The sequence below is a fragment of the Caretta caretta genome, chromosome 13 (genome assembly GCF_965140235.1).
Source record: "Caretta caretta isolate rCarCar2 chromosome 13, rCarCar1.hap1, whole genome shotgun sequence".
Classification (NCBI taxonomy): Eukaryota; Metazoa; Chordata; order Testudines; family Cheloniidae; genus Caretta; species Caretta caretta.
The window spans coordinates 513,960-533,556 of record NC_134218.1 but is presented as its reverse complement, the minus strand read 5'-3'; the positions used below and the strand labels follow the sequence as shown (position 1 = coordinate 533,556).

Below are 19,597 nucleotides of genomic sequence, written 5' to 3'. Positions count from 1 at the left end.
CATGAGAGCAACAAACAGCAGAGAAGCAGGTCAAAGCAAAAAGGGGTTCTTCGCTATCAGGTACTGTAGGAACGATAACAAGCCACAGTGTATGAACTGCAGCTGCCCAGGGCACTAGCCTTCTATTATCATTTGCTGGATTCCCGGCACTTGATTACAGGGTTTGTACCTTAAAATCTGCTATTGCCAATGAAGCCTCGCCCCTCCTCCATGACCATTAACACTAATGGGACTTCCACCATCAGGAGGAGATGCCAATACACACCCCACTAGCTCCTGGGGACAACGCACTTTATACCAGCTTGTCACAGCACCACCTGCTAGGGGTTTATTACAGATGCGTTTTATAACAGGCTTTATTCTAAGTTAAGAAATGGAGCAGCTTCCGCTGTTCACTCATTAAATATTAATAGAACATTTATAAACTGATCCTTAATTTAAAGTGTTACCTTTAATCAAAGCCAGGGTGACAGCAACGCAGCCGTTGGTAAAGCCCCTCTGGTAGGATTTAAACCTCGCACACTGAGATTTTTTGGCACCTAAGGGTGCATTACTGCCCGGGATACAGTGCACAGACGCTGCTCCTGCCACCAGCGAGTACAAGCCAGAAAGACAACCACAGTCTGCCCTGAACAACGTGGACCTGTTACAGGGTGGCACGTGGCTCTCTCCAGCTCAGTGGTTCACTCGGCCTCACTTGCTCTGATAGCGAGGAGGTGAGCGGGTACAAATGCTTGTCTTGACAGGCAGCCTCTACCCTTCATCCTGGCTCCAATATTCCAAGCTCGTGTCAGAACTGCTGACAGCGGCCCGATGACTGGCATGACGGTCTCTTCCTCCCCGCCTAGCAGATGGGCACTCACCTGTTTTACCGTCCACTGTGAAGTGCTGCTCCCCTTCCAGTACACTGTACACCACCCTGGCACTGCTGCCGTACGTGGGGTCATCGGCATCTGATGCCATCACCTTCATCACAGACGTGCCTGCACAACAGGACAGGGCAGAAACAACAACAAAAACAAGCCTGAACCAGCTGGGCTCAGACCTTCAAGCCTGGGTTCCCCTGGGGCTGACCGGGCATGGGTTGGTAACAGAGCACAGAGGCTGATACAGCCAAGGACTAGGAGCAGAGAACCCATGCTGGGATGATAACCCCCACCCCCAGTAGGACAGGTTACAGGGGAGATGGCTGGCTATGCCTTTCTCTAGGAGCCTTTGGCAGATTGTGCCCTGTTCTGGTGTCCACGACTAAAGGCTGCTGATAAACTGGAGAGGGTGCAGAGAAGAGCCATGAGAATGATAAAGGATTAGAAAACCTGTCTCATAGTGAGAGACTCAAGGAGCTCAATCTGTTTTGTTGATCAAAGAGAAGGTTACTGGATGACTTGATTACAGCCTATAGGGACCTAACTGGGGAACAAAAATTTGATAAGAGGCGGGAGGGTCTCCCTCTAGCAGACAAAGGCCTAACATGATCCAGAGGCTGGAAGTTGACTCTAGACAAATTTGAACTGGAAATGAGGCATAAATACTTAAAATGAAGGTAATTAACCATTGGAACAACTTCTCAAAAGTCCTGGTGGATTCTCCCATCACTGACTATTTTTAAATCCAGACTGGATGTGTTTCTAAGAAATCTGCTCTAGTTCACACAGGAATTAACTCAGGACCGCCCCACGGCCCGTTATCCCAGGGCCCCTGTGCCAGGACAGTGTTCCTATTTGGCCAATTAGGAGGGTGGGGCAGCACCTGGGGGCTATAAAGGACCAGGGCAAAGCAGAGACAGGGAGAGAGCTGCCAGACTGGGAGTCAGGAACTGGCAGAGACTGTCAGGGACCTGGGGGAGACCGAACTGAAGGAGGAGAACAGCAAGAAGGGTTTGCTGACTGCTGTCCGTAAACCAGACACCCAGGGTGGAGAAGGAGCATCAGAGAGAGATGCCTGCTGGCTCTAAGCCAGAGTCAAAGCCAAGGGCCAGAAAGGGCCAAAGGCAGGGGAGCAGCAGAGCTGACCTGCTGACGTCTCCAGGGTGAGAGAGTTGGACCTAGAACAACCCTGAGGGGGGCGGGGGAGTGAGGGATGCTCCCCTGGTTCAGATGAGCTGCCAGCAGAGTGGGGATTCCGCTAGGGAGAGCAGGGTGCCACTCTTGCTCGCAGGGCTGGGGTGGCTGTCCTGGCAGAAGGACAGGAGAGCCGTGGCCTACAGAGAGACGCCAGGGCTGCATGTTGCATGTGCTGTTTGGACTGTGCCAAGGGAATTCTGGGCTATAGTTGAGACTTTTGTTATGATTTATGTGCACGGGTGACCCCTTAGGGGCTATATTTATACTTGGAAGGTACTTCCGACTATTTCTGGGGACTTCAAAGGAGGGAACCTGAGGCAGGCAGGGGCTGTCTCTGCAGGAGGTCCCCTCTGGCCTTGCAATCTCTGATCCTAGGCAATGCTCTCCTCTGCCTGTGTAAGGCTGAGAGGGGCTGGGCTGTGGGAGGGCTCTGAGACTGGTAATGGGATGCGATACCTTTCACCACTAGGCCCCTGGGCTAAGCCCAGCAGAAGGTGGGAGCTGCTGGACGCTCTTCCCAGATGGGGTGACTGTTCTGTGTGAGTCTCCCCCTGGTTTCTAGGGGAACAGGCATCACCATCCCAACTGCCCCCTTCTTGGCAATACTGCCAGGATCGAAGGGGTCATGGAGGCTGGGCCCCTCCCTCAGCCTAAGGGGGTCCCCCAGAGCAAGGGTGAGGAGAACATGGCTGCTGCCTGGGCTGTGTCCTGGGGCTAAGTAGGGGCTTCAGACCCTAGGGCTGCTGCTCCAGCATCTTCCACAGCAGGCAGCATGCTTTAGCACAGAGACATGCGGGGGGGACAGAACTGCCATCCCGCCGGCTCCCCGCCTCTCTCCGACCCAGACACGTCAGTGGCGTCCTCATGCACCACACGTAGCAGGGCCGGAGAAGTGTAAATTGGATAAAAGTCCATCAAATGGTTGCAATTACGTTATTGATTTCCAGCGCTGTCTCATTAACCAGGGTGCTTCACTCTGACTGTCCCTGTGATGGCTCTAATTTGACATCATGTTCAATTTGACAAAAGCAGGACCCCAGGACGTGAGAACCGGGTGCCAGGGAGGGAAGGGTGGGAGGGCGATGGAGGCGAGCACAGAGAGGGAGGGAAGGAGATGTTCCTCCTGCCTGAAGAAACCCTTGGGGGAAGGCAATACTTGATACAGCATCCTGCTATGGCTGCGCGAGGCCACCCAGCATATCTACAGCAGAGAACGCGGGGATCAACATACACCCACACAGAAACCAAGGCGCTTCCACGCTGGACCAGACCAGTGCTACAGTGCTAACCCCCTACTCCCACAGGCGGACTGGAGCCCAGACCAGGATGGGGAAAAAATATGAACTGATCACAGACATTGTGAAGGGTTCAGTCACAGGGATCCCCTTGGGACTGTCACCTGATGTGTTGAAATTACCTCTGAGACCCTTTTCCCTGCCAGCTTGGGACTCCAGAACTCTGCCTTGTTGAGCCAGACACGCCAGCCTGCTGCAACACAGACTCAGGGTCTAGGCTACGTCCCCAAAGCTGCAGACTTTATCAGAACACTGCTCAGCACTTCTCCAGCACCCTGACACCCAGTTTCCAACGGGATCCAAACCCCAAATAAATCCGTTTTACTCTGTATAAAGCTTATACACGGTAAATTAGTAAATTGTTCACCCTCTATAACATTGATATAGAGATATGCACAGTTGTTTGCTCTCCCAGGTATTAATCACTTACTCTGGATTTACTAATAAACAAAAGTGATTTTATTAAGTATAAAAAGTAGGATTTAAGTGGTTCCAAGTAATAACAGACAGAGCAAAGTAAGTGACCAAGCCAAATAAAGCAAAAACACGCAAGTCTAAGCCTAATACATTAAGGGACTGATTACAGGTAAATCTCACTCTCAGAGATGTTCCAATAAGCTTCTTTCACAGACTAGGAAAATCCTCCTTTCCTAGTCTGGTCCCAATCCTTTCCCCTGGTACAATCCTTGTTAGTTCCAGCAGACATCTCCGGTGGAAAGCAGGGATTTTCTCATGACTGGCTGCCTCCTTTGTCCTGCTCCACCCCTTTTATAGCTTTGGCACAAGGCAGGAATCTTTTGTCTCACTGCTCCTTCTAAATGGAAAAGTACCAGATTTAAGATGGATTCCAGCATCAGGTGACATGGTCACATGTCACTGTAAGACCCCTAGCCTCCATTCCCCGTGGGCTGGCCCACACGTACACAGGGAGGCTTTCAAGTAACTAAGGCCATTTACAACTAATTGTTTCTGGAGCACCCTTAATGGCCTCTGTGACAGCATAATCAGACAGCATAATCATAACCAGCAAACTACAGTCTTTCCATAGACACCCCACTTGACCTCCTCTGTACAAGACCTGGTGCAACCATAGGACCCCAGCTGCAACAATGATCTATATGGTCACAGTTCACGTCAATAACGTCACAGCCTCCACTTAATATGTTTACATCAGTGATACAAGTTTATATCTTATTCTCCTAACTCCAGATATAGAAATAATACATGCAAACAAATAGGATGAACTCACTTAGTAGATCACAAGCTTTCTAATCACACCATACAAGGGGTATTCAGCATAAAGCATATTCCAGTTATGTCATATTCACAAGCATATTTCCATAAAGCATATGGAATGCAATGTCACAGGCATAAGGTACCTAATGAACCTGGGGGACTCTCTGCCACTGTTGGGGCTAAAGGCTATGCCGGGCTCACAGAGGACTGACCATTCATATGGATAATGAGGACATCTAGTTGAGAAGGGTTAAAGAAAAGAGAGGAATCTAACCTCTCCTGCTCCAAGGCCTCAGGGCAAGGTAGAGACACCCCAGTCGCGTATTCCATTACAGCCTGCTCCGCGGACTCCAACTGACTTCCCTGGGCACTGGGTTGGGGTTTTACTTCCCCACAAGACAGTTTCACTTCCTGTGATGGATCTGGAGCTGGCTGATGTCAGGGACAGGAGACTGGATTAAATGGGCCATGGTTCTGATCTGGCAATCCTTACATTCCCATGATGTCATATGCTTTGCTATGTTAACAATAACCACAAAACGTTGGCTCTAGCTACACCTATGTGAGGAGTATACGTACCCAGGTCTCCTGGCTATTCAGTATGCAATCGCTGCTTGTCCAGGCAGTGTAGAGAACCAGATTCCAAATACTGTTACCTGGCAAAATACCCAAATCCCTATAAATACTTCATCCAACACCCTGGAGCAACATCAGTTCTGGCTAAGAAAAAGCCTGAATGGGTGAAACACATCAGTCAGTGACACCCTGGTTGTAACAGAGCAAAGTGAATGGAAAGCCACCCAGGTGCGAGGTAACTCACTGGCAGAAATGCCCACCCAACTGGTGACATTGCCAAAATCCAAGCCCCTGGGGGCAGAGCCCAGAGGCCATTCCAGCCTTGATCCTGCCAGGAGTCATAAGCCCATGGAGTTAGCAGGGCAGCTTTCACTCCTATTTACATGGATCTGCCCCTTCCTGCTGTCCCTGGAGGAAATGAGCAGTTATGTAGCCACTTTGATCGGTCTCAGGCCTCCTCCTCAGAGCCATAGCAATGCCACTAACCCAGGAATTCCCATCATCAGCTCTCAGAGATGGGCTGGTTTGAGCCAGCTTATTTATGCTTTGCTGTGTGCAGTAGTTACTGTGTATCCCTGCCAGGCATGTCCAGGCTACCCCGAGGTGATACTAGTTCACTGCCTAGCTTAATGAATGAGTGTTCAGAAACACTGCAATAACATTTCCATGACAGGCTCTCTCTGTGCCTCCCATTCACCCTCCCTCTCCGTCTGGCTCTCCCCTGCCCATCACCCAAACGCTCTGCGTAATATTCGCTCCCTCCTCCTCTTTCCACCCACCCCTGCAGTGAGCCTCCCGCGCCACACTCCTGCACCTTCCCACGATAAAGCCTGACCCTGCCAACGACATGCATAAAAACACCAGAACAGCAATTGTGTGGGATGGAGAGAAATTCAGATCATAACTGGGAAATGTCCCGTTTAATGAGGGTCCATTACAGGCCCTGCGGAGTACAGCACACAGCATCAAGCCCTCCAGCTGCCCCACCATGCTGCATTCAGGAGACATGCTGGAGTCTGCGGCAAAGACGCGATGATCCCCAAGAGTGCCACTGGCCCACACATGGCGGTGCTGCCCCACGGGAAGACACCACCCATGGCAGCAGCATCCTGTCACTCACCCACAGGAACACATTGCCCAGGCAGTGCCACCCGGACCAGCAACGACGCTGCTCACACGCGGCACCATGCTGATCCTCTGAAAGAACAGAGCTGGCTGGGCGCACGCAGCTTGGTCTGGCCAAGGAGACCGCTTTACAAGCTGGAGGGAGGTTAGAAAAGCCACAACTCCCTGGCAGCAGGGCTTGGAGCAGAGCAGAGCCATTTGCTCCCGTTATCCCTGCTCATGACATCACAGGGCCGGACGGTCATGACAGAGCAGGCCAGTGTCTAATAAACCCCCTGCGTGTACATGTAGCTCTCCTCCCATTAATGGCTATGAGCCAGGATGGGTGAGGAATGGTGTCTCTAGCCTCTGTTTGTCAGAGGGTGGGGATGGATGGCAGGACAGAGATCACTTGATCATTACCTGTTAGGTTCACTCCCTCTGGGGCACCTGCCATTGGCCAGTCAGCAGAGAGGATACCGGGCTGGATGGACCTTTGGTCTGACCCAGCGTGGCCATTCTTACGTTCTCCCATGGCCCTGGCTATTGTCCAACTAAGTAGCACTTGCAACCAGGCTGCAGTACAGAGGCCAGGGGCCACTGGGCAGCAGAAGCAGCTGTTAAACGCTTCTGTCCCTGCTTCTTGGAACCCAGAGACACTTTTCATCCAGGACGAAACCCTGCTGCATGTGCCCTGTGAGTGAGAGCTGCACATTCCCCAGACCCAGGCCTTCTGCACGATGACTCTCATGAGTCTGTCCATCTGCCTGTCTACCCAGATGTTTATGTGAGTGCCTTGCCCAACAGGTCAGCCCCAGCATGTGATGTAACAGTGACCTCTGCCCCTGAAGACAGGCTGCTTTGCACGTCCTTGGTTTTAAGTCTCAGTAAACCGACAGGTCTGGTCTTCGGCCCTGGTGACCCAGGTTTGTGGCCATGCCTAGCTCTCCTGGGAGCCTGATCTGAAGACTCATGCTCTACCAGTCACCCACTGCTGCTGAGAATTCAACTGCTGCGAACACTCACAGCTGCCTCTTGGTCAGAGGAGAGACACTCCTGCAGCTACTAGTCTGGGCCCGGCCCATTGAGAGCTTGGAGATCAAGACCAGGACCTGCAACGGATGCAATGGCGAAGCTGTGCTGTGCTGAGAGCCCCATGGCGATGCGCCCCTGACAGCCCCATGCTGCCAGCATACACAGAGCAGGAGCAGCTCACAGAACCAGCTGTCAGTGCGCACAATACCACTGCTGGGAGCAGCTGTCCTGAGGAGGACAAACCTGCTGCTCGTCTCTGCAGTGCGCAGGGTGTTTCACAGAGTCCTAAATGGCCCCCACAACACCAGCCAGGTAGAGAGCACGAAACCCATGTCACAGATGGGGAAACTGAGACACAACCATGTAATGCTGCTGCTCAAGATCACACCCACCAAGTCAGGAACAGAGCCCAGGAGTCCTGACTCCGACCCCTCTGCTCTAACCACTGCACCCACTCCCCTCCCACAGCCAGGACTAGGGCCCAGGAGTCCTGACTCCGACCCCTCTGCTCTAACCACTACATCCACTGCCCTCTAACCACTATACCCACTGTCCTCTTCTAAGCATTCGCACTCAATTCCAAAGCAGAGCAGCACCTGCTGTAAGTACATCTTGTCCTCCTACTTTTAGTTTATTTCTGGCATCTGCCTTTGCCATAAAAATACAATAAATAAAAACTAAACATCCATCATGTGCTGCATAACCCACATCCCATCTCCAGGAACCCTGAACTCATAGCCAGAGTGATCATTAGACATGTAAAATGAGATAAAGACCCAAGTTCCTCCCCTGGCCAGCTCGCACTGGGGAATCAGAGGATACCAACAACTATACATAAAAATTAATGAGTCAGACAGGATGTGTCTCTCTCGCTCTCCTGGCTGCAAAGGTGCAAATCTGCCACTGCAGGCTGGAGAGACTGTGTGCTTCCCCTTCAGAGCCTGGGCTGGGGGCGCAGGCCCATTCTAGAATAGCATTCTTCTACTAGATCTTTTCAGCCTGGTTCTGTTCTGGAACAACTGGCCCCGCAATGGCACCAGAGGAAAAAACACCCTCCCCACACAACGCCTTCACAAAGCAAGCGCTTGCCCAGGTGGCCATGCTCCTTGGAGGCTGGCTGGGGAAGGGTGCCCAGCAGCGTGCTGGCTGCCAGGTGCTCCCAGAAGGTGCTGTTGGGGTCACTGTCCCCAGCCCCGAGAGCAATCTCTGGAGAGCTGTGTGGGGAGATAATGCAGCCCTTAATTCTGAAGCCATGAAATGCTGCAGCACGTTAATCTCTGCTCTGGCCTGCAGGAAGCCAGGATTAGCAACTTGGGGAGGGTCTCCTCTTAGGCACCCAGCTGGCAGAGGAATTGTGTCCAGCTCTGGCTTGAGGAAATCAGTGCAGATTAACGAAGTGTCTCTAGCAAAGGGATTCTCAGGGCTGTTCCAGCCGAGCCCCGCGAGCGAAGGGTCAGCTACCAAGACTCTTCTCCAGGGAGCCGCATGCAACCACGTCCCATCTAGACCACGTCCCACTCTGGAGCTGACGCCACTGACTGTGCCACTTGCTCTGGCAGCATGTAGCTACAGCGAACGTCAACAGACAACGGAAAGCAAACAGGCCCCGCTCAGAACCCACAAGGACCTGGCAGGGACCTGCACACACCGGTCCAGATGCCAGCCGAGGGTGAATGCTTCAGACCCATGCAGAATGCCCCACGCACACGGCCCCGAGCCCTTCCCTCCCAGCCCCGTCCTGACTATGACGAGCTCAAAGGGATGCACTCACCATAGCCCAGCTCCTGGCACAGGCTCACTCCCATCACCACAGGAGCGTTGCTCCTTGCTCCTGCCATGACAGAGTGGGAAGGAAGGCCCCGGGCAGATGAGAACAGGCTCCAGCACAAGGAATCCCTGCAGGACTCTGCCCCAGCCATGCAAGAGGCCAGGGAATCCCCCTCCCCATCCCCCTTTCCCACTGTAGTAGCTGCTGTGTCCCACTCAGAAGTGACATGTAGGGGTGACATGGGGGGGCAAGTGCCTCTGCAGATTGGCCTTCTCTCCGTGCGCCCCCCTCCACCACCACCCTGGCAGTCAGTCAGGGAACAGGATGGAGCTGCTTCTACCTGAGAGAACCTGGCTGGGAGGCAGCAGCGACCCGCTCCCTGACCAGGCTCGGCTGCCAGGGACAGGGGCAGAGCACGATGGGCCCAGGCAGGGAGCAGCCCGCTGACCCCCAGCTGCTGGGGACAGAGACCCAGCAAGCTGGAAACATGCTGGGGTGGGTGGGGAGAGAGGTGGCTCCATCAGGAGGGTCCTGCCCTTGGATGGCCTGTTTGGGCACCAACCACTGAACATGGAGCCACACAGCACACAATGTCCTTCTCCCAGCTCGGACCATTCAAGCTCTCTAAACTCTTGGCCACTGTGGGCAACCTGAACCTAGCCCCTGAGTACCACTGGCACAGATCTAACAGAGCTTGCTCACACCACCCAGCACTCAGGGAGCCATCACCCGACACATCCTGCCTTGCAAACCAGCACCTAGCCTCCCATCTTCCATTTCTCAGCACGCTAGCCACAAAGCTAGCAGAGCTGCCTCAGACACAGCTATCCCCTGCCATCGGCAGACAGCGCTGTTCGTGCTGACGGATGGCAGCTGATCCCACAGGCCCTGGCATTCTTTCGACCCATCAAAGACCTGGCAGGGGCCAGAGCAACCACATTCAGCTGATTTAGTTCTTCCTGCCAGGCTGATCCCAGGGGGGCAGCACGGGCCAGTGCTCGCAGATCTCCACACTATGGAGTCCCTTCAGAGTCAGCCCCCAGCTCCTCATCCTCGTCCTTTTATTGCCACCCACACCATGTCTCAGCTGGCCCGATACCTGGCATAGACCAGCCCCCACAAGGAGCACCTGCCTCTAGGCAAGACGACAGCTGAGCTGGTAGAAGGGGGAGCACACCTGCATGATGGCTGTGAGGTCAGTTTCAGCCCCTTGCTGATTTTGGATGCCCAAGTAGCTACAGCTGATATAAATGCTCCCTAGCCCGGCTTAGGGCATGCCCAGCATGAAAACATGGACTTCAGAACACCACCAGCTGATCAAGAATGGCAGCGCACCTCAGCAACACAGTCCCCCCCAAGCAATGAGCGCCTGTCCCTGCCCATCTCAGCAGTGCAGCTCCCCCACCCCCCACGCCCTGCCCACCCCAGAACACAGCCACCCCCATGCCCCGAGCCCCTGCTCCCTGCCCATCTCGGTAGTGTAGCCCCCCCACCCCGAGCGCCCGGCACCCACTGCCTGCCCATCTCAGCAACACAGCCACCCCCACGCCCAGAGCACCCGGTGCCTGCTCCCTGGTCATCTCAGCAATGCAGCCCCCACCCCAAGAGCCCAGCACCCACGCCCTGCCCATCTCAGCAATGCAGCCCCCACCCCAAGAGCCCAGCACCCACGCCCTGCCCATCTCAGCAATGCAGCCCCCCCCGGCCCAGTTCCCGGCACCCACGCCCTGCCCATCTCAGCAATGCAGACCCCCCAGCCCAGTGCCCGGCACCCATGCCCTGCCCATCTCAGCAATGCAGACCCCCCCCACCCAGTGCCCGGCACCCATGCCCTGCCCATCTCAGCAATGCAGACCCCCCGGCCCAGTGCCCGGCACCCACGCCCTGCCCATCTCAGCAATACAGCCCCCCCGCCCCGAGTGCCCAGCACCCACACCCTGCCCATCTCAGCAATGCAGCCCCCCCCGCCCCGAGTGCCCAGCACCCACTCCCTGCCCATCTCAGCAATGCAGACCCCTCTCCCGCTCCCCACTCCGAAGGACCAGCACCCACTACCTTGCTGCAGAATTTCGTCTCGCAGCCTCAGAGACAACATGATCATCACAGCTCTGTGCGGAAAAGGCCCACGCTACCTGAGTGGCCTCCCTTTTCTACCTACCTACCTCCCATACCAACCTCAGGAACCATCCGCCCCAAGTGGGAGACTCCTGGGACCGACCTACAGCAGGGTCTCAACTGCTGGCCCAGCCTGCTGTGTCGGGAGATGAAATCTACATCCTGATTCAGGGAGCAGAAGGGAGCCTGAGCCAGGAGCAGGGCTGGCACTGGCCTGACAGAGCTGTGAGGTGCTCAGGTGCATAGAAGGAAGAGACACACAGAGAGCATCTCCTGAATCACAGCAGGGATTTCTCACAAACAGTCCAAGCACCTTATATAGAAGGAAGAAAGGAAGGAAGAAAGCCCTGTAACGCTGGTGACAAAGTGCCCCTTCCCTGGCAGGGACCTCTTGGCTAGTCTCAAGGCCCGCTGCTGAACTCCATGGTCCCAGGAGCAACAGGCAGGACAGACACTCCATGGCTGCCCTGAGTCTTTCCCCCACACTGCATCCATCCACAAGCTACAATTCTGGCCCCGAAGAGCGGACGAGGCCTCTGGCTCTCCACTCTGGTCACACAGGCATGTACCAGGGCAGAGAGGAAGGCACAGACGGGGTCTGGCCCCTTTAACTGCTTGCAGAGCTGCACTTTGTTTTTTCATGTGAAATTCTTTGGTCAGCCCCAGAACAGCTGTGAGCTACTCGCACTCTCTGTGACAGAAAGAGAGACTGTGCCAATGGCAGAATTTACTGGGCAGAGCTGTCCGCAGACGTGGCAGTCGCAGGGCCCAGGCCTGGACACAGCAGTAGCAGCAGCCACCAAGACTTTTTAAATGATAAAATTTTCAACGTTCCCTCTGCTTGCTCCAACAGGTGAAGCACCTGGTGCCTCCCAGGAGCAAGTGGGCTGCATGTCAGGGAAGGAAACAAACCCCAGAGCTGAAAGATTATGGGAGCAGAAACAAGCCTCCTGCATCCCCAAGAATGGCCTGTTTTGGCTGAGCCCGGCCCAGAGGGAATTTCACTGCAGACTCAGAGTTCTTGCTCCTGCGGCCACACACAGGCAAGAACTAACCCAGCTGCAGATGGATCTTGCAAAAATGTGACTAATGAAATGCTACAAACCAGAGCAGCGTACGGAGGGCTCTTAGACAAAGAATTCTACAGGACAGATCCATGGGGGTGGGGACAGCCTCCAGACAGGCATGGTTAAAAACATGCCAGCAAGTTTAAAAAGTATGGATTGGATGAATGGACTATAAGGTGGGTAGAAAGCTGGCTAGATTGTCGGGCTCAAGGGGTAGTGATCAACGGCTCAATGTCTAGCTGGCAGCTGGTGTCAAGCGGAGTGCCCCAGGGGTCGGTCCTGGGGCCGGTTTTGTTCAACATCTTTATTAATGATCTGGATGATGGGATTAATTATGCCCCCTCAGCAAGATCGCAGATGACACTAAACTGGGAGGAGAGGTAGATATGCTGGAGAGTAAGGACAGGGTCCAGAGTGACCTAGACAAATTGGAGGATTGGGCCAAAAGAAATCTGGTGAGGTTCAACAAGGAAAAGTGCAGAGTCCTGCACTTAGGAAGGAAGAATCCCATTCACTGCTACAGACCAGGGATCGAATGGCTAAGCGGCAGTTCTGCAGAAAAGGACCTTGGATTACAGTGGACGAGAAGCTGGATATGAGTCAGCAGTGTGCCCTTGTTGCCAAGAAGGCCAACGGCATATTGGGCTGTGTTAATGGGAGCATTGCCAGCAGATCGAGGGACGTGATTATTCCCCTCTATTCGGCACTGGTGAGGCCACACCTGGAGTATTGCGTCCAGTTTTGGTCTCCCCCACTACAGAAGGGATGTGGACAAATTGGAGAGAGTCCAGTGGAGAAAACCATTAGGGGACTGGGGCACATGACTTACAAGGAGAGGCTGAGGGAACTGGGGTTATTTAGTCTGCAGAAGAGAAGAGTGAGGGGGGATTTGATAGTAGCCTTCAACTACCTGAAGGGGGGTTCCAAAGAGGATGGAGCTCGGCTGTTCTTCTTAGAGTGCCGGCTCATATCGATTCCAATTAGGTGTGCACGCTGCGTGCACGATCGTCAGAGAATTTTTACTCTAGCAACACCCCTGGTTCATGGCGCTGGATATATACCCCAGCCGACCGAGTGCCCCCTCAGTTCCTTCTTGCTGCCCGTGACGGTCATTGGAACCATAGAGCATGGCATAGCCGTCCTCCACTCTCCCTAGCTTTTCACTTCCCACTGTTAGATAGTTGTCATAGTTAGTATAGTTGCAGTAGTTGTTACAGAGATAGTGATAAGTTTAGACTTAATTTAATGGGTTGGAAGGGGTCCTTCCCCTCTTCCCTGCCTGCCGCTTGGGCTCATGCCCAAGGCTCCGGATTTCAAACCTAGCTCAGCCTGCCAACGGGAGACCCCCAAGACTCCTGTCTGAAGTGCCTCGGGGAGTCTCACCATGCTGACAAGTGTAGGATCTGTACGGCGTTCAGACCTCGGACCAAAAAAGAGCGGGACTTTAGACTCAAGCAGCTCCTTATGGACGCGGCCCTTAGCCCGGGCCCTCCATTGGCGCACCAAGTCCCGGCACCGGGCGCTTCGGTGCGCAGCGCCCCAGCGGCAGCATCAGGTACTGCACCGCGGTTGGACTCTGAGAGAGGCCCGCGGCACCGGACCTCTCCGGCAGCACAGCTGGTACAAGTGACCTGGCGCCGTTCTCTGCCTCCAGGCTAGAAGAGACAGCACAAGCCGGAGGCGACTGTCCCACCTCAGCAGTCGCCGGCACCTCCGATACCAGCCTCAGAGTCGCGTCCAGCGCCGGAGCGACCGATATCGGCGCCGTTGACTCTGGCACCGAGAGAGGAGCCATTGAGTCCGGTGCGCACAGGCTCCCTGACCCGGACCGTGGTTGAGCGCCGGCTTCCGTCAAAGCCAGAGACGTTCACAGCGGTGCAAGACCTCATCGTCCTCACAGGGCCGGCATCATCGCAGACTGCAGCACCGCATCCAACTTGTATGGTACCGTCTAGGGGCAAGCCAACCCTAAAACATCCGCCATCTCTGCGCGTGCAAACACGGCACCGCTCCTGGTCCCGGATCCGGTCCCGACGCCATTCGCAGTCCTGATGCCGCTCCCTCTCGTGACGCCGGGCCTACTGGCACCATCAGTCATACTCACGGCACCAAACCGGGTCTCGGCACAGCTCTGGACCAAGATACCGTTCAGGCTCCCGACACCGATCAGAGAGCCGATCTCCTTCCCGGAGCCGATCCTGTCACGGAGTCCCCGGGCGATGCTCTGGAACTGCTCCCTACGAAGCCAGGCAGGACTCTGGGGAAGACTCCTTTCTGTGAGCAGACTGTCTGCAGGACACACAGCTCACACGGCTCCACCTTCCTGGGTCTGACCTCGGAGCATTCAGCCTCCTCTGCCCCTCCGTGCGCTTCCCACAGCGAGTCCGCTCAGGTGGGGCTCCTGGGGAAGCCAGCGGGTCCTGCACCCCAACTCCGCAGACAGACGTGACTCTCAGCCAGCCAGTAAAACAGAGGTTTATTAGACGACAGGAACATGGTCTAAAACAGAGCTTGTAGGTGCAGAGAACAGGACCCCTCAGCTGGGTCCATTTTGGGGGACAGTGAGCCAGACAAACACGTCTGCACTTCGCTCCACGTCTCCAGCCAGCCCCAAACTGACTCCCCCTCCAGCCCCTCCTCTTCTGGGCTTTGTCCCTTTCCCGGGCCAGGAGGTCACCGGATTCCTTTGTTCTCCAACCCTTTAGCTCTCACCTTGCAGGGGGGAAGGGCCCAGGCCATCAGTTGCCAGGAAACAGGGTGTCGGCCATTCTCTGTGTCCAGACCCCTGCACACACCTGCCCTCTAGGGCTCTGCAATGATCATACACCCTTACCCCACCACCTAGAGACTTAAGAACTGCATAGGGGAAACTGAGGCACCCCCACAATATTCAGAGGAAACATTAAGAACAGTCCCGCTTTGTCACATCTCTCCCCCCTTTGACACCGAACTGAGCAGGGTCACTTTATCCGGTGACCTGAGGAAGTTCGAAGCCACCAATGTTCCCATGGATGCCCCAGCATCTCTCCCATTCCTTGGTAGGAGTTACACCAGGCCCTTCCAGTTTCACGCCCTCCCTTAGGTCGGGGGTTGTCGATAGCACTCGCAGGCCGCATGTGGGAAGGTTTATGTGGCCCGTGCCCTTTGGCCACCCCCAAAACCCCAGGGGGTCAAACTGGGATTGGGTCTTCTCCCCAACAAGCTGGCCAAACACAGCCACTTGGTTATAGGACTGTTTAACTTTCTTAATAGCTTTCACTTCATCTGAGACCTTCTCTAAGCTATCCACACTGGATCCTTCAACAGGAAAGTCAGTGAATCCATTCACAACAGAAAATTTCTGGCTGTTAGGAACTGAAACTTTCTTGATTAAATCACTTTCACAACCTTCAGTTGCAGTAAACTGCTTGCAAAGACTCCATGAGGATTCCTTTCCCGAGGGGCTTTTCTATGCAACAATTCAACCCTCACAGAAATTCTGCTCTTACCCTCTTTACCTAGGGCTTCCTCTAGAGGAACACTTTCCTGAGCAACAACAGACTCTTTCTGGGTCTCCCTTACATCCAGAATTACCTCTGGCCCATCCGGCGCATTCCTACACAATCCCCTTTCAGGCAAACTTACAGACTTCCTAGATAAAAGGTCAGAAGCATTCTCCTTCCCTTTGCCACACACAAGTTCAGGAATCTTTTCCTTCTTGCTACAGGTTTCCACACCCTCAGTAGGTAACACAATCACATCACCTTCCTGCTCTCCTTGTGCCCTGGCTAGGATCTCACCCTGATTAGACAGAGTTGCGACACCATTTCCCAGCCACACACTAGCAACAGGCAAAATACAAGCACCAGAATTGTCTGGGCTCTGGGATTTTACATAGACACTAACTGGATGAGACCTAGTTACAGGGCCATTCTCCCGAGCAGACACAAACTTAGGACCCTTCTCTTCCTGGGCTTTAGCTGAATCCAGAACCAACTCTGAGTCAACTACACTACCCTCAACCATCACAGGCTGAAAGGCCCCTTCTGTCTGCTCCACAAAGAAGAGCCGGACACACTTTCTCCTTTCCCAGACACCCAGCTTGGGATCTCTTTCCCCTGGTCCCAGCACACAAGGCTGGTCACAGACAACTGCTTGGAGATCAGGGTAGCTCCCTCCATAGGCAAGTCAATACCCCTGACAGACACAAGCACATTTCCTTCACTGTCACAATTCTCCACCCAGCTAACAGGTAAGGTCCAGGGACACTCATCTTCCACTCTCCTCGCCTTCCCGCCCTGTTGACTAGACACAGCCATCAGCTCACAAGGCTGCCTTGGCTCATCCAAACTTTCCTTACCTTGCACCTTGCCACTCCCAACAGATCCCCTGCCCTGCCTGTGTCTCCCCCCACTCAGCTGGGGTCTCAGCTCCCACTGTGCTCAGCGCTGCCCTTGCTGTCCCAGTGGGGTAGGCAGCGAGCTCGCTGCTTTCCTCACTGCATCAGAGCCAGCCTGAGCCCCCTCTCCGGTGTGCAAGGGGGCGGGGAGCCCCAGGAGTCTGGTCACAGGCAGGCAGGTAGCCTGAGCCTAGCAGCTCCTCCCCGCTGCCAGCCAGGTCATCTGCATTTTCACTGACCATTTCCCTCTCCGCCGATTGGTTCCCTGGATTCAAATTCAAACCCTTGGCCGTTACAGGAGCAGGGCCTGGATCCTGTCCCAAAGAGACACAGTCACCCCACAACAGGATCTCACAGCTGGTGTCCTGGAGCACCCCAACGGCCAGCCAGCCCCATCCCTCCTGGGTCTGCACAGGGATCTGGCCATAGGCAGGGCGAGGGGCTTCGTCCCTGGGACCCTCACCCAGCTCACACAGCCCCTCAGCATCTGAGGCTGCACCTCACAGTCCTCTTGCTCTCTCGGACTCAGCTCCAATCCCGTCCGTCTCCGATCCCCCGATGGGGAACCCGATTGAAGACCCTCGTCTGGTCGGGGACAGGAGTCTTGGCGATGCCTGGCTACCACTCCAGCTGCTCCCAGATCTTGCTATAGCCCCATCTGGGGTCAGGAATCTGTTCCTTAGAGCGGTCATCCTCCTCCAGCTGCACGATTAACTGTGCTTTTGTGAACTTTCCAATGCGCAACCCTGTCTTTCTGCACAGGGTTACAATGTCCTTCTTAAGGGGACAGTGACAGACCATCACTCCGCTCTTCCCAAGTTGTTTTGGACTCACAGGCCTGTGTGCTCTCAGCTCCCCACAGTTTCCAGGGAGAACCCCTAGTGCACCAGCCCTTCTCCAGGTCACCACCTCTTTGCCAGGGTCGAGCTGCAGACTCCTCCGCCCCTTGGACTGCTCGCTGCAATCCCCAGGGGGACCCTGTTACTGCAAAAGTCCTTCTCTCTCCCAGGGCCAAGCCGCAGGCTCCTCCGCCCCTGAGACTGCTCACCACAGTCCCCAGGGAAACCCCAAGACAGTCCTTCTTGCTGGTCACACACTCCCAGGGGTTAACCGCCCCCCGAAACCATCTCTCTCTGAATCTTCAGCACGCCTGGTCCCCGTCAATCCCCCTACACTTTACTGCTTCCCAGTCACTTATTGCAGGAAGTGCCATCACGGGGTGCAGTACATCCCATCTCTGCCACCAGTTGTCACGGAGTCCCCGGGCGATGCTCTGGAACTGCTCCCTATGAAGCCAGGCAGGACTCTGGGGAAGTCTACTTTCTGTGAGCAGCCTGTCTTCAGGACACACAGCTCACACAGCTTCCACCTTCCTGGGTCTGACCTCGGAGCATTCAGCATCCTCTGCCCCTCCGTGCGCTTCCCACAGCGAGTCCGCTCAGGCAGGGCTCCTGGGGAAGTCAGAGGGTCCTGCACCCCAACTCCGCAGGCAGACGGTACTCTCAGCCAGCCAGTAAAACAGAGGTTTATTAGATGACAGGAACATGGTCTAACACAGAACTTGTAGGTGCAGAGAACAGGACCCCTCAACTGGGTCCATTTTGGGGGGCAGTGAGCCAGACAACCATGTCTGCAGTTCGCTCCACGTCTCCAGCCAGCCCCAAACTGAAACTCCCTCCAGCCCCTCCACTTCTGGGCTTTGTCCCTTTCCCGGGCCAGGAGGTCACCGGATTCCTTTGTTCTCCAACCCTTTAGCTCTCACCTTGCAGGGGGGAAGGGCCCAGGCCATCAGTTGCCAGGAAACAGGGTGTTGGCCATTCTCTGTGTCCAGACCCCTGCACACACCTGCCCTCCAGGGCTCTCCAATGATCATACACCCTTACCCCACCACCTAGATACTTAAGAACTGCATAGGGGAAACTGAGGCACCTCCACACTATTCAGAGGAAATATTAAGAACAGTCCCGCTTCGTCACAGATCCCGACACTGCTCCCGCAGGCGGTCGTCGTCACGGTCCAGATCTGGATCCAGGTACCGGCCCGGTCATCGGCACCAATCTCAATCCCGGTACCGCTCCCCAGCACCTTGCCGGCACCGCTCTCCAGCGACCTGGTACCAATCCGCACCGCGCCCTGGAGAGTCGACGCAGGCATGCTGAGGAGGTAGTGGAGTTGGAGGACCCAGTGCTGGACATCCTTTCAGCGGAGGCCCCGTCCTGAGTAGCTTTGCCCATTAACCACACCATCCAGACCAATGCCAAGACAATCTGGGAAACCCCTGCCTCCATCCCATCGATGGCCAGAGGAGTGGAGAGGAAATACTTTGTCCCCTCCAAGGAGTTCGAGTACCTTTACACTCACCCTCAGCCGTGTTCACTAGTGGTTGCCTCAGTGACCAAAAGGGAGCGGCACGGTCAACAGGCTCCGGCGCCCAAATCGAAAGACACCAGGCGTCTCGATTTGTTTGGGTGCAAGATTTACTCCTCAGGGGGGCTACAGCTAAGGGTCGTGAACCAACAGGTGCTCCTGAGCCGTTATGACTATAACTCGTGGAGCTCCATGTTGAAATTTAAGGAGTTAGTTCCTCAGGAGTCCAGGGATGAGTTTGGGGTCTTAGTGGAAAAGGGCAAAAAGGTGGCTAGTACCTCCTTGCAGGCCTCCTTAGACGTGGCAGACTCTGCGGCTAGGACCCTTGCATCGGGCACAGCCATGCGACACATCCCGTGGCTGCAGGTATCTGGCCTGCCACCAAAGCTACAACAAACCCTGCAGGACCTTCCATTTGATGGACAGGGCCTGTTTTTGGACAAAACAGACTCTAGACTACAGAGCCTGAAAGATTCCAAGGCTATCATGCGCTCCCTGGGAATGCACACACCAGTTACCCAGCACAGACCCTTTAAGCCGCAGCCTCAATGGTCCCACCCCCCATCCTCAACGGAGGCAGGACTTTTATAGAA

General features: G+C 54.9%; 1 protein-coding gene across 6 annotated transcripts in view; it reads right to left on the bottom strand.

Annotated features, from left to right (window-relative positions):
- CDH22 (cadherin 22) overlaps positions 1-19,597 on the bottom strand; it is a 177,694-nt gene that overhangs the window by 80,987 nt on the left and 77,110 nt on the right. For 5 of the 6 annotated variants that reach the window (XM_075118603.1, XM_048820237.2, XM_048820244.2 and 2 more), the window contains exon 4: positions 864-983. The exons of the other annotated variant lie outside the window; for it this stretch is intronic. In XM_075118603.1, coding sequence (XP_074974704.1) covers positions 864-983 — 120 coding nt within the window. The remainder of the gene's footprint in view (positions 1-863; positions 984-19,597) is intronic. 6 annotated transcript variants of the gene reach the window in all.